This window comes from Ipomoea nil, unplaced genomic scaffold (assembly GCF_001879475.1).
Source record: "Ipomoea nil cultivar Tokyo-kokei standard unplaced genomic scaffold, Asagao_1.1 scaffold3195, whole genome shotgun sequence".
Lineage (NCBI taxonomy): Eukaryota > Viridiplantae > Streptophyta > Magnoliopsida > Solanales > Convolvulaceae > Ipomoea > Ipomoea nil.
In genome coordinates, this window is record NW_017619623.1 from 2748620 (window position 1) to 2764469 (window position 15850).

At 32.3% G+C, this 15850-nt stretch overlaps 1 protein-coding gene and 1 long non-coding RNA gene across 3 annotated transcripts; both read right to left on the reverse strand.

Annotated features, from left to right (window-relative positions):
- Positions 1–269: 269 nt before the first annotated feature.
- LOC109168263 lies at positions 270–2753 on the reverse strand. 2 transcript variants are annotated; one of them, XR_002052045.1, is made up of 3 exons: positions 2563–2753; positions 1728–1798; positions 270–741 (listed from the first exon to the last, which is right to left on the reverse strand). It is a non-coding gene; the product is annotated as an uncharacterized LOC109168263 (long non-coding RNA). The 2 variants fall into 2 exon arrangements; XR_002052044.1 differs by having other exon boundaries at positions 1519–1798.
- A 7193-nt stretch (positions 2754–9946) lies between these two features.
- Positions 9947–15219, reverse strand: LOC109168196 (ER lumen protein-retaining receptor). The gene is made up of 6 exons (XM_019317243.1): positions 14896–15219; positions 13800–14065; positions 11244–11359; positions 10456–10529; positions 10271–10334; positions 9947–10184 (listed from the first exon to the last, which is right to left on the reverse strand). Exons 1-6 carry the CDS (start codon positions 14984–14986, stop codon positions 10148–10150), a joined length of 648 nt encoding a protein of 215 aa, XP_019172788.1. The 5' UTR covers positions 14987–15219; the 3' UTR covers positions 9947–10147.
- Between the last annotated feature and the right edge of the window lie 631 nt (positions 15220–15850).

Here is a 15850-nt window from a genome sequence, read left to right on the forward strand (position 1 = left end):
CATAAGTAACACTAGTTAGTACACGCGCTTTGTGCGATTATACCAATGCTCAATGTGTATTTATAAATTAGTATTGTTTAATTGGTTAAAGTATTCATATAATAATGAGAGAGATGAATATGAAATTAATAAAAGAGAAAGAAATTGTCTTTGTGCTTATATTTGAATAAAAAGATAAATAAATTCGAAATAGCTAAATTATAACTAAAGTAAAAACAAAGAAACCACTAACTAAAGCTAACTATATCTATCATGAAAAGAGTAACTTCAGCATAGTAAATTAATTTTTCTTAGTGCGCGTTTTTTTAGGCTCGGAAAACATACAGAGAAACATCAAGAAAGTGGGAAATTATTAGGAGCAGCTTCTTGGAGCTCAGCTTCATGCCTAGCTAAACATACAGTAAACATGAAATTACTCAAGTGTCACTCATTTGTGACAAGTCAGTAAAAAAAACAATAATCACTGGAAAACCTTAAAACAAAACATAGACAGACAGACAGCCCAGATAGAGTGTGACACTGGGATGGAAAAAAGTGGTCTTGCTCTCGCTGGTGGCTCCACAGAAATGAATTGAAGATTGACATATCATCATATCCCTGACAAGTTTAAGAAATGAATTGAAGCAAATAATTGAATGCATGTTATCCTGGATGGTAAGATACAAGAATATAATGGCTTCTCAAAGTTCTTAGCAGAAGTCTTGAGTTGTCTGTTCTTTGCATCATCACCTCTGGTAAACTCTGTTGGAAGATTATAGAAAAGAAGGATTAGAAGGGCAAATAGCAATCAAACTATTTAGTGGACAAAAAATAATAATGGGAAGGTTAACCAATTAACCTGCAGTGATCATGGTGGAACATTTTTGTAAGTCAAACATAATAATTATTGCAGATTTCCCATGAGTGATGCATTTGGAAACACACACAAAGAAACAAACCTTTCTGAACCATTAAGGGGAGAAAAGATTAGGTAACGACATATATGATAGTGTAACGCGGTATTCTTCTAGGGATACCTAATCTTTTCTCGTCGGGACTTGATTTTCTTTATATAACATTATTCTTCTAGGGATACCTAATCAACACCAAGTGGAAGGGACTGTGTTTACAAAATTTAGTACAATCCTCATCACAATTGCTGCATCCTACCCTCATATAGGCTCATCCATAATAGTGAACCATTTTCTTTGCTTTGTTGATAATCTATCTGTCAACTTCAAGAATTGCAGCCAATCCTCCTCTCAGTGGAGTTAGCTCCATTACTTCCTCAATAAATGCCTGAAAGCATTATCTCTATCTTTAAGTTAAATTATGCCTTAAACATATTATTGCCTCCCCTAGATGATAGTTATAGTAGTTGAATGGCTAAATCTCTACATACAGGCAGAAGAGTGATGACGTGTAGGTAAATCGGAAAAACAGCACAACCTTAAGGCCAGCTAGCTTGTTTAAATTTTAAAGAATAACAAGAACAAGTGCAGATGCAAAATTCTTGCATCTAGAGAATGGCAAAGATACCTTGTATTGAAGTAGGTTTTCAGAAAACTTTATGTGCAGATAAACAAACAATAGTAAGCCCTACAGGCTTGCTCAAGTACAGTGGTCGAACACCTGACCTAAAGTCAGTACACTTTATGTGCAGATAAACAAACAATAGTAAGTCCCGTGGGCTAGCTCAAGTGGTCGAGCACTTGACCTAAAGTCAGTACTTTGGGTTCAACTCTCACCAACAACATCTTGGAGCTAGGACTCCCAATGTAGAGATGAATCTCTTGTGCGCAGAAATGAGCTCCCCAAGCTAGAGAACAAAAAAAATGGAAACCAAAAAAGCATGTTAGAATACATAACTACTGATTGAAAAATGGCAAAATCAGTATTAATATCACACTCACCAAGGTGCATTTACATCACCACAATGGAAAGCAAAGCAAATTAAAGTCAAAGCCAACAATTTTCCAGTAGCTCATCCCATTAGCAATGCCAGAACTCTACCAAACAATCCCATTATGTAAATCAATTATTCCAATGGTCCACCAAGCTAGGAAGACCATCTTCTTCATTCAATTAATTTCATTAGCTCACCCAGCCACCACTCAACATACTCAGATTGCTCCAAATCAACCGATAAACTCAGTAGCAACCCATTCAAGCCAATGTAGCTGCGGGTTTCTCTCCCTCATCCAAAAATAACAATAACCCAGGAATCAAGAACATTTCTACAGAGTAAAGCACAAGGCCTGAATTCCTTTCCTTAGCAAGACACAATTACTCAATAATCAATATCATAGCATGAATGCAACCAACACCAAAAAACAACAAAAAAGTTGCAGAGAAATCACTTCACCTCAACCCAAGTACCCAACCAAATCAAAGGCTCAAAGAATAGAAGACTACAAGGAAAAAGAAGCACTCTTTGTTTGATAAATGGAACAGAAAGCAAAAACAAGTGGAATGATAAAGCTCCAACCAAAAATCCAACACACCACCCACACCACCTAAAAAAAAGGAAAATTCTCAAATAGATGTAATTCAATCTCTGCATAACTGTACATAATTGCATACCAGACGCAAAGAGACAAAATCAGATTTCCTTTCGCTTTAGTTTTGATTCTCCTTAGGACGCTTTTGCTGCACTAATTTGTTTGCTGTGTTTCTTCGGCTGTGCTTCTCCTAATTGCCCTGTGTTTGATTCTCCTTAGTTACGGACGGCGATCGGCAGTGCTTCTCAGAACTGCTACCCTAATTTGTTTGCGGTCGGCGATAATGCTTCTCCTAATTGCCATTAAAATTTGTTTGGCGATAATGCTTCTCTTAATTGCCATTAAATTTGACGTAAACTTCAATTTTGCCACCGCGCAACTTCATTTGACGGAATAGTTAAATTTAACGTTGAAAATTTGGTAAAATTAAGAAGACTGAGGTTATATTAGGATTTTAAGTTGGCATTGTATAATTAGAAAGGTACAAAGTTCAATTCTTTAAAGCATGTGTCGTACTGATATTTTTTTTAGTTCCCGTTAAGGGTCTAACAATATTGGCTCTTTGGCTCTTATTATTAAAGTTATTATTATTATTATTATTATTATTATTATTATTATTATTATATAAGCTAGAATCATAAGTTAAAAATTTATGATGGGCAGTTGTGTTCCATTCTTATTATTATTATATTGTTATATGTGTCAATCATAAATATTTAACAAGATTGCTCTTTAACACAAAGTTGGACACAATCTTGCAATCACTACTACAAAACACACTTACCACGGCGGTTATTTTTATAAGTACACGGCGGTTCTTGAAGTGCCGTGTAAGTGACCGCCTTTGTAAATAAAAACTTTCTACGGCGGTTATTTGAACCGCCGTGTATACTTCTAAAACACGGCGGTTGCTAACCGCCGTCTAATCTCACGATGTATGTCGTGTAATCTCAACAATTATATGTATAGACGGCGCTTTTCTTGAGGAACCGCTGTCTATTCATATGTATAGACAGCGGTTCAATATAAGAACCGCCGTCTATACATATGAATAGACGGCGGTTCCATGTAAGAACCGCCGTCAATACATATGAATAGACGGCGGTTCAATGTAAGAACCGCCGTCTATACATATGTATAGACGGTGGTTGTCTTGAGGAACCGCCGTCTATACATATATTTTTCACCAAGGAACCGACGTCTATACATATATTGTAAGAACCGTCGTCTATTCATATGTATAGACGGCGGTTCAATGTAAGAACCGCCGTCTATACATATGTATAGACGGCGGTTGTCTTGAGGAAACGCCGTCTATACATATATTTTTCACCAAGGAACCGCCGTCTATACATATATTTTTCATCTTAAAAGAAAATAAAATAAACGATTTGATGGCTCCTGCGGTCGCTTTGGTTCATCCCGATTCCGGCACGTCTCGCAGCGCTTCTCGGGACCCTGTAATCCTGTTCCGGTGGTGCCCAAGTACCAAGCGCACCACAATCCGGTTCCGGCACGTCTCGCAGAGCTTCTCGGGACCTTGTAATCCTGTTCCGGTGGTGCCCAAGTACCAAGCGCACCACAATCCGAGTTATGCTTAGGGTTCAGGGGGGCTCAAGGCCTAAGGCGGGGGGAGGGGGGGGGGGGCTCAGGGCTCCATGCCCAGGGTGCAGTGTAGGGCCCAGGATCATTTTTATCAACGATATTTCAACCCACGCTTGGGATGGGAATCGATCCCGGGCCTGCCTTTTTCGACTTCATCCAACTCTACTCCGTCGCTATCTACTACTCAAGTAGAGGGAATAAGATGAAGATATGAATTTCTTCTTCCTCTAACTGAGAGGCTTGGCTTGAGGTCTGGATGTGAATCTTGAAGCACCACAAGTCTTCTTGAAAATCTGGATTAAGAATTTTGCGTATTTTTCTTTTTCAACTGGTCACTAGTTGCTTAACGTTTCTCAAAGCTTTTCTTGCAGTTAGAAAATTTTCCAAAAACCAACACCTCATTCTGTAGAAGGAGGTATTTATAGAGGTGAAAATTTGTCCCGTTGGAAGGAAAAAAAATTCAAAACCCATATTGACCAATGAGTAGAGACCGCTGGGTAATTTCAGTGCATGTGAGTGTCAATACTTTCCAGCTATTGGGTCCATGAAGTGCACTGAGCAATTGTCTTTTAGCACTGCACAAAGGACATGGCATTAAATGAAAGTTGACTTGAGATTTGTTCCTAGGACTCATTTTGTCCTGGAGATATTTTCCCACAATTAAGGTTTCAAACTATTCTCATACAAAGAATGTCTCTGGCTTGTCTTATCGAGTTGTTGGTTGTGCCAACGACTCGAGCCTTTTAAACACTCAAACACGATTCGTTGACTTTACCAATTGTCCCATAATACTTTGAATGATTTTCCTTTATCTTTCACCCTTATTAACACAAGAGGTAGGCCCTTCCATGATATGGTCTTTCGTAACCTCTCGTCCTTCGTCTTCGAGTCTTCAAGTCTTCAGGTCTTCAGATTTTCATCTCTTGTAACAAATCATTGAGAGGTAACCTCTTGGGTTATGTCTCGATTTGTTATCTATGATTCGTTTGAGGGTTGTCATCTTGGGTAGTCTTCTTATTTAGAGACATTAAGTTTCACGAGTGTTATATTTTGTTCAATCAGGTTAATGATTCGAATAACGATTCGAACACAGAAGAACTCGACCTAAGTCTAAGTCAGAAAACGAATTGGGGGATCTAAACTCCTAAGCTTGGTATCATCAAAATCTAGTAACAAAGTGTTCCTACCAAAAAAAATACTAAAATCAAAATAATATGAATCATTCATTCCAACAAACAATTGAACCAACATTTTTTAGTTCATTGACTCTTATTCAATTATTATTACTAGTTATGATAATGCCTAATGATTATTTTTAAATAAGTAGTTCAAAGTATATCAATGTACGATTATATAGGAGATGTTCATGCATAGGTAATTGAATGTTGAATTTGTTTATTTAAATCACTAACTCAAAGTATATAAATGCAATACAATATGGGAGAGATTGATTATAAATGTCACTAAAATAAATGTTTGTAACTTTATAATAACGCTAGTCTAAATACTTAGTCTAAATAAATATTAGTTTTGGTTTAAATTTCTCTAAGTTTTCTTAATTCTCTTTTTGGTAGCAGTGTCATTGTCTTCTTCTTCAGTACTTGTCCACTTCTTATTTATTGGTAGTGTGTCATGTGCAAATAGGTTACTGGTGGTAGCATAGAAGGCAGCGTCATGCAATGAGATTATGGTGAAGGAAGTTTTAGATTTGCTTTGTTGTGTATATGACTGGATCTTAGTTGTACTATGAACTCTTTATCTTGCAAGCGCTTGTTGATATTTGGCAGTGATAGTTTTTTCCCCTATATGTTTCATGTGTTGTGAGATGTGTGTCGTAGATTACCATGTGAAAGTATTGAACAAAATATTAATATTTATTATATTTGTATAAAATACTTGGTAAAAAAATATATAACATATTTTGTATTATAACTTTGATATTTAATTATAAGATAGTGCAAAACGAAGACAATGGACAATGTAGTGAATATAATTAATTAATGAATTTGAAAGTAAGGATTATTTGAATTGTAGAAAATAAAGATAATATAACTAATGAAATTATATATCTTTATAATTTTTTTTATATTGAATAAATTTTTTGAATGAAGGCATTATAGACATCTAATTCTAAATTAATTAAATGCAAATGTATTATTTTTTGTTGTAGCTACTAGTTTTTTAAATTTAATAAGAGTAATAAAGTGTCGTACTTACTTTTCATCCACAACAATTAAGTCATTGATTTTTTTATTTCCATTCATATATTGGTGAGACAAATTGTTTTGGGAGTTTGTCAATAACAATTGTTATCAATAGAGGATGATAATAAATAATTCGAAATATATGATTACAATAGACATTGTTCTAATGATATAGTAAAAATTAACGTACAAATTTCTTTACAAGTTTTCATGCATTGATAAAATTTTGAGAATGATGTGTAAACATGTTCAATTGGAGCTAGTGTGATGTCAACATTGTCAATTCTTTGAAAAATGGTCATACCATTTTAGTCTAAGTGTAGTTGTATTTTTGACCAATAACTTAGTTAGATTGCGCACGTCTGGCAATGATGTAAGAACAATTTTGTCCGATAAAAAAAATAGTACAATATTTTCAAAATAATGTACAATTGTACCATTATAGAAATACATACAAAAAATATTAATAACATAATGACCTAAATCATTCCAATAATGCAAAAGCATAATTGAAATATTGAATCTTGTTCTAAATGATCAAAAGAAGATTAATTAAATGAAAACAAAAAAAAAAAAACAAAAAACAAAAAAACAAAAAAAAAAAAAAAAAAAAAAACAAAACTTAACCTAAAATTTTTTTTAAATGAAAGAAAATGATTTTCAAGGTTCCTGATTTATAATATTTGATGCTTTGTATTTAGTCGGGCTAATCATTTGACCAAAGTTTATGTTAAATTTTATATTGTATTTTTTAATACATTTTAACATATCCTTAGTATATGTTTAACAATTATGCCAACTCTGATTGAGATGTGGTTTGAACCTAAGATCTTTCTTATAGAAATTAATGAGTAAGTTAAAAATAATAAATAGTTAACGAAATATTCCGTTACTAAAGTTTATACTAACGAAATTATTTAAGAGAAGAAAATAATATGAAAGGTTAAATAAGGAAAATCATTAAAAAAAAACTAAAATCAAAATAATATGAATGGTTCATTTCAACAAACAATTACACCAATATTTTTTTGTTCACTTAATGGCCTAACTTTATTGGCTCTTACTAGATTTGTAGATTATATATATATATATATATATATATATATATATATATATATATATATATATATATATATATATATATATATATATATATATATATATATATATATATATATATATATATATATATATATATGGAAGGGTTCAGGTGCGGGTATAGCTTCCCGTGCGGTTGTGCGGTTAAATCTGAGCAGTTGATCAAATTTAGATCAACGACTCAAATCAATGAAAATTAAAAAAAAAAAAAAAAAAAAAAAAAAAAACGCTTGCCAAAGCCCAGTGTGTGAATACCAGGTAGGCGAGGAAGAGACTCATTCAACTCATCAACTCTATACTTTGAATTTGGATTTCTCCTTTTATCTTGCTTAGGAGTAGCGCAGCTTTGCTGGAGGGTTTTACCAAAGCCCAGGGAAAGTCGGAGGCTTGGTGCACCTTAAATGTTAGATCTTAATCACAAACTCACGCACTTTAAGTATAAAACCCACACACATTAAGCGCAACCTCACGCACATTAAGTACAAAACCCACGCACTTTAAATATTAACTCACAAACTTTAAGTTTCAACAACCAAGTACAAAACTCACGCACATTAAGTACAAAACTCACGCACATTAAGCACAAACATCACGCACATTAAGCACAAAACTCACGCACTTTAAGTATTCACTCACAGACTTTAACTTTTAACAACTATTCACGCTAAGCACATCCCCACGCACATTAAGCACAAACCTCATGCACATTAAGCACAAAACACACGTACATTAAGCACAAAACTCACGCACATTAATCACAGATCCGCTCACCTTAATTTTGACCTAAATGCAAAAATTACAAAATTGCCACCGCATTTTTTTTTTAAAACTTTGATAATCCTGGGCGTTGATTAAAGCGAGATGGATGGCTCAGATTAAACCGCACAACCGCACCTGAAGCCCTCACCCGCACGAGAACCTAAATCTATATATATATATATATATATATATATATATATATATATATATATATATATATATATATACAAAAACACACACACACACACATAATTATTAATTATGAGTTATGACATAGACCCTTGTTTTATTAAATTTGAAATGTATTGCTCATTTGAATTAATATTTTTTTATATTGTTATTTAGTCACTTTTTAATATATTAAATATATGATAATTTTATAATTTATAGTTTCTAAATGATTATAATTATTATAATATTATTACCAATAACAATTTAAAAAAAAAAACACTAATGTCATTATTTTATTTTATACGTTAACTGCTAATTTTATACAGCTAATTTTACCAAATACTTTTACGAATTGTTAATATAATCCGCTGGTCAAATCCGCAAATACAAATATATAATCCGCTAACACAATTCACTAACCGCTAATTGCTAATTGCTAAATAAACCCTATAACCTATGTGAACTCAGCCCCTCTCTCTCTCTCTCTCTCTCTCTCTCTCTCTCTCTATATATATATATATATATATATATATATATATATATATATATATATATATATATATATATATATATTACTAAAAAAAAAAAAAACAGACAAAAACTTGTGCAAAATCGTCTTACGGATCCTTGTCCATGAGACAGGTCGAGTCAAGGTAAAAAAGTAATACTTATACTAAAAATTGTAATACTAATCACAATAAACTACTCCCTCCGTCCCATTTTATGTGTCTGGTTGAATTAATGAGGTTTGACTGAAGTTATTTTTAATTTAATTTTTATAATATTAAGTTTAGTATTAGTATACAAAAATTATATATTTAGAAACTACACTAAAAGTAATACTAAACACAAAAAATCAAATTTAAAAATAAATAAAAGATACTAAAAATAAATAAATAAAGAAGAAAGAATTGGTATGTCCAATAAATAGTAAGTAAGACAGATAAAATGGGACATAAGAAATATTTATTATTTATAAAGAATGTGTAATACTTTTAAAATTTAAAGAACCCAACCAGTCTTATGAATCCCGATCTCACAGGATAGTCACAATTCTCCCTTATCAAAATTTAGGACAGAGTAAAATTAAAACTAAAACAAAATTTGAACTTGAGGTGGGTCTGATTGATTATTAATTTGAATAATATTACTTAATTTGAACATCAGGCATTAAAATTTTACCTACCTTAATAGTGAGTGCTTTAGTTTCGATTTATATGATTTTATTTATACTTGCAGAGTTACAGGGGCATGCTCTAAAATATATGTAAACTAGTACGAGTAGTATATATATATATATAGGGTCAGATTCCTGTGAAGTCAGGTCTTCCCGTACAGTCAGTGCGGCATACACCATTTGGTATGCATAAATGCACCACACAAATGTGTAGTATATTTTTTTTTGTGTGTGGTGTATTTCTTGACATTTCATTCTGATTTATTTTCGAACACTGTATGGTATATTTATACGTACCTAATGGTGTATGCCGCACGGGAAGACCTAACCTCAGGAACCAAAATCTATATATATATATATATATATATATATATATATATATATATATTCCATCACAAAAGGTGCAAAGACAAATGTTTACATAATGCGGTGCGGAGTATAGTTTTATGATGTGAAGTGAATGAGAGTAGCAAGAGAAGCATGATATTAAAGAATTCATGGCGCTTTGCATTGTACATGTGATGTAGTCGGTAGAGATGGATCTATCTATGTTTCACCTACGCCGCTAAATGTTCGTTCAAAATCAAGCAACCATCCATCCGTAACAAACTGAAACATTAATTCATTTGATGCTTTCTTTGGACTTTGGAGGCTCAAGCTGGCAACTCGAGTTTTGTGTTATTTTTCCAGCTGCAGCAGCCATCATAATATGTGTGAGCAGTAGTAGATTATTCAAATGCAGTTTATGAAAACACCAGATGCAATTAAAGTCTTACCTTTGGAAGTAATAATAGAAGAAATCAGCATAAAGCAATGTCTGAACAAGTCCTGATATCCAAGCTGCATTTGATGGACGGATCATCAATAACAAAGCAGCGTTACACATACATACATTTTCATATAAACAATTGAAACTGAATATGATGGTGGGGACTGGGGAGTAAGTGCATAAACCACATACTTATCCAATGGACATAATGAGGCTCCGTGAAGTAGCGATAAATCCAGTTTAAAATGTACAAGGCACGATACGCACTGCAATTACAATGGAAAAAGAAAACATGCATTAAATTTAATTACTCCGTATTCGATATTTCGATTATTTCATTAAAAATAAAACCAAAAATAAAAATTAAGTGAGCAATAGGGGGTAAAATATGAAAATAAGATGGTGAAAAACAAGGTGTAAATTTATGTTTAGAGTCAAAGACCCACAAACCCAAAATGTCACTTGCAGGCTTGCAGCAATATTCTAGTATCGTGCTATCCTCAATACCAAGGGATAGGGTGCCTCATTATATTAAGAATCGCTGTAATTTTTATACCTGTACGTACATCTACAAGATTTTCAGATCATACCACAAGAACAAGAAACACAGTTCCGGTTGAAAGTTGAAAATAAATCTTTTACCCCAGAAGAATGTAAGATGCATCCCTACTTTATTGGCTGTTATGGTTCTAATAAAGATGGTCTACACTGAATGTTTGATGCTGAACCATTAAGCAAAAACATCATACAATATTCAGATTAGTATAATTATCGGTATGATATGTTCACCAAACATGTCTTAAACTCCCGCATTGGTGAAAAATATGTTTGCAACCCCCCATCCCATACAAAATTAGAATTTAAAAAAAAAAAAAAAATCCTAAAAATGGAAGGCAAAGTTTTCATGTTAAAATGAGTTCTTTATTGAGAACATTAAAGTGGAAGATTATTGACTGATATAATCAAGAATCAGAACTCACCCCAAGAGTAAAACATATTGGCCAGTTAAGTTGTCAATATTTCTTGTCCTCTGCAACAAGACCAGCTGAGGCAGGATGGCAACAGCTTCCAAATAAATAGAGAAGGTCCACATAACCTAGTAAATCATATGACATTGATACTTTATTATGAAAACAAAATGAAATAAGGAATGTACACAACACCCACATTTATATGGAATTGGCGATATAATTTCATATTACAAGAGTGTTTTGAGAATTTGAACACAATACCTGATACATACTGGGGCCATGATTATTTAGGAAGTCTTATTTTATTATATTACACAGTTTAGATATTAATAAATTACTAAAGAGTTATTTAGAAACTAATAAATAGTTATTTAAAATTTACTAGATATTTATTTAAACTTATTACTCTTAGTCTTCGAATTAGTTTAGGTAGTTTAATTATTTGGAAGTTCGAAGATTTCAACAGATTACTTAGCTTATTTAGGGGGTGTTTTCAATCATGACTTTTGTAGAGTTTTAAAGACTTTTAAAATGATAGATTTTAATAAACTTTGATTGACTTTCATAGAGTCGTTCAAAACTTTTTAAAGCTTTATAAGACTCTATAAAAGTCTATATAAAAAACATTCATAGACTTTTATCAACTTTTTATTTTAAAAAGTCTACAAAAGTCATTGAAATTCTAAATGGAATACATCCTTACAAAACATTATTAATATAATTTATAATTTTCTTACAAAACATTTATAATATATCATAAAATTTTCTTATTATGTAGTTCTTCACCCACATCAACATTCTCAACATTATTATTTCTATCCATAGTATGTTGAGACTTATATGCTAATTACTTATATATATTATTAATAAACATCAAAAAAAATTTATTTCATTAGAAATTCATAACAATATTGAATAATAAAATTTATAATAAAAGAATTGATCAAATAAAATATTTAAAAATAGAGAAAATTACCGATTTGGTCCCTCGACTATGAGGATTTTACCAATTTGGTCATCGACTATCAAAATTACTCAATTTGGTCCTCGACTATGACATTTTTACCTGATTTGGTCCTAAGTGTTATTTGCAAGTCAAACCTAAAGGGCAATTTTGAGATTTAAAAAAAGTATCTTCCTTCTTCTTCCCTAAATCTAAGTCGTTTGTTTTATATAGATAGGTTATTTATTTTCAATAGCAGTCACAGCTTCAATATGCAACAAAAGTGTCGTGAATCATCTTCATCCAGCTATAATAATCGAATGATGTTCAAATATTTGCTGCCTTGTGCCAACATCATTTTCATCCAACTATAAGCATCTCCATTTTTGAACATCATTCGATTCTTATAGCTGGATGAAGATGATTCACTGCACTTTGGTTGCATATTGAAGTTGCGACTGCTATCGAAAACAAATAACCTATCTATATAAAACAAACGACTTAGATTTAGGGAATAAGAAGGAAGATACTTATTTTTTTTAAATCCCAAAATTGCCTTTTAGGTTTGACCTGCAAATAACACTTAGGACCAAATCAGGTAAAAATGTCATAGTCGAGGATCAAGAGGGACCAAATCGGTAATTTTCTCTTTAAAAATATAATTACAAGTTGCATAAAATAAAATAAAAATCTAATATATATATATTGCTAGGCATCACGCAAAAAACTATTATTTGCAATAGCAATTTGAGACTGCGAACAACAACAAGGTGTTACTGTTTGCAACCCCAAATTGTTGTTGCGAACAGTAGTTCGCTATTCGTAATAACTTGTTAAAAAAAAGGAAAAATATATATTACGAATATAAACATAAAAAGAATAAAAATCAAAATATATAAGTATTTATATGAATATTATGAAACATATACTAAATTTTAATGATGAAAAATTTGCTTTGTTCATGTATTTAGGGAGAATTAGAGAAAGTTCGGGACAAAATTTCATAGAAAAAACAAAAATCTATATAAACAAGCAATAATGAAGTAAAAATAAACCAAGACTATGTGGTCTAATGGTACCCGGGTTGGACTTCCATTTGGAAGGTTGTGAGTTCGAGCCATAGTGGAGGCAAACCACGTGATTACTCTCTAAAAGTACCCCCAAACTTTTAAAGTTCATAAAAGTCTTTAAAACTCTATGAAAGTCATGATTGAATACACCCCCCTTAGTTTATTTGTTGGATTTTGAGACTCTCTAAAAGTTTGAATTAAATACCCCCAAACTTTTAAAGTTCATAAAAGTCTTTAAAACTCTATGAAAGTCATGATTGAATACACCCCCCTTAGTTTATTTGTTGGATTTTAGCCATTCTATGAGTTGTACTTTACCCTATAAAAAGGAGAAATTGCAATGAAAGGCAAGCAGAAATTCAATCCCAAAAAGGGTCTAAGGGAATTTTGGGTCTCAAGCAAACCCAGTGTTTTATTTTTTTCCTTTTCCAACTATTATTCTCTATTCATTTTTCCTTATGTTTTCTTGCCCATGACGGGAGAACATAACAATACCCATCAAAACTTTATTGAAGAAAGCATATAATCTATCCTTAAGGAACATAGGAATACCTCTTTGAAGGTAAACTTCTCATTTATGAAGAGCGCCAAAAGTAAACATGGGAGGATAAGGAAAAGGTGGCGAAAAGTATCTTGGTCTTTGTCATATGATCTCCGAACAATTTTGTGACGTCTTATGTACCACACAATTGAGAAAGAGCTTCCTAAGAATATCAGTTTCATTACAGTATTATAGAGAGAGACATAGTCTGTGAATATATCCAAGTAGCGAGCAGCAAAAACCATAGCATACAATTCTTGCGTCTTTAGAGAAACACCTGTGCATCACAAGGTATTCAATATTAAATAACATGCTAAGAGGCTGGAAATTGCTTTATAAATTTATGCATAGTAGTTACAATATCCTCGAGAAGCAGAACAATTTTAACCACATAGAGCAAACTTCCAGCAGCCTCAATTTACCTTGCTGCAACTAATCATCAATTTGTGTCCAGCACAGGAAAAATAAAAACTTGACTTGACCTCAAAACAATGAAAACCTTAAACTCAATATAATCTTTTTTCTTATATCATGTTTATAAACATGATATGCTACAACATTAAAAATAACACTAAATCTTCATACTAGATTTGCTGTTAAAGCTATGTTTACTGAACCTGGAAATCTTGCACCAAATTTGTTCAATTGAGTTCAACCACTAAACCCAGATGTAGTCGCATTACACATTCACCCATAAGCTCTATCTAAGATAGCAAAATCTGTCCAAATAATATGGGACTAGTACTCTCAATGCATCTTGCAGTCTTCCAATGGGTCATGTTTCAGCCACATTTAAATCTATTAGTCAATTTATACAGAACTCCCAACCCAACAAAATGCACAGTGTGCTAACTCTAAAATGAAAATTTAAAAGCATCAAACCCACAATTCATAACGAAAAACAAGAAACAGGTACATCAACAGCAATCAACAAAAACACAAAATCCCCAAAAAGCTCAACAGCTATAAAAACACCCCAACAGAAATCCGCATCATTAGCTCATCAATATCTCACAAACCCAGATTCGACAATGAAGAAACCGATAGCATAGAATATATAAATTTGCGAAAGGTTCTAGGAATGTGGGATCTAAAAAAACAACATACCGGCACAAGATTTGATGGTATGGATCTTGAGAAGCAAAACTAGCACGCTGGCCAAATGGGTCATGTCCCCTGCTAATCTGAATATATTCATCTTCGCGTTGTTTCTGAAAACCCCTCTTCAGCTCTTTCACTTCGCTGGATCGACCAGAAAAATGCCCAGAAACGTCTTGTTCTGAACCAGATCTCGGTAGATCCAAGCAACAATTCCAAATAATGAAATAAAATAAAATAAAATAAAAACTTGCGTGTCTTGTCCAATCAAATCGTTGTTCGAGATCTGAAATGAGGTAAGCAAAATAGGTAAATTTACAAAACTTATAATAGGATGTGTGGTTCAGAGGAGAAAATTAGTCCAAAAAAATTATAATTTGGTGAGAAAAAAATAAGATGAAATAAAGTAAAAATTCAAATTATTTAATTTTTGGTAAAAGAAAATTGAATTATTCTTCTCAAAAGGTTAATCATGAACTCCAAATTGAATTATTAAAAATGAAAAAGAAAGAGGTGATATAAGGACTAAAATGTCATTTTGTAATAATAATAATTAGGACAATTTTTTTTCCTTTCCTTCTTACAATGAATTGCAATTCATATGAGAGAGGTACGAATTACAATTCATTGAATTGATGGTATGTTTGGTTCATTAAATAGGTAAAGAATAGAATAACATTCTTGTGAATAGATATTACATTATCAACATGTTTGGTTCACGGAATGAATTTTGAGGTAATAGGAATGTTATTCCATAAGGAATGGAATAGGCAAGGAATATAATATAAATTGTATTCTATTGTTTGGTTCGCGGAAGGAATAGACTTTAGGAATTATATTACAGTGTTTGGTTGATTTAATGAATAGAAATGAAATATGTTTTAAAAGACATAAATATCCTTATAAAAATATGTGATGGTGGCGATGGTGGTGGTGGTGGCGGCGATGGTGGTGGTGGTGGTGG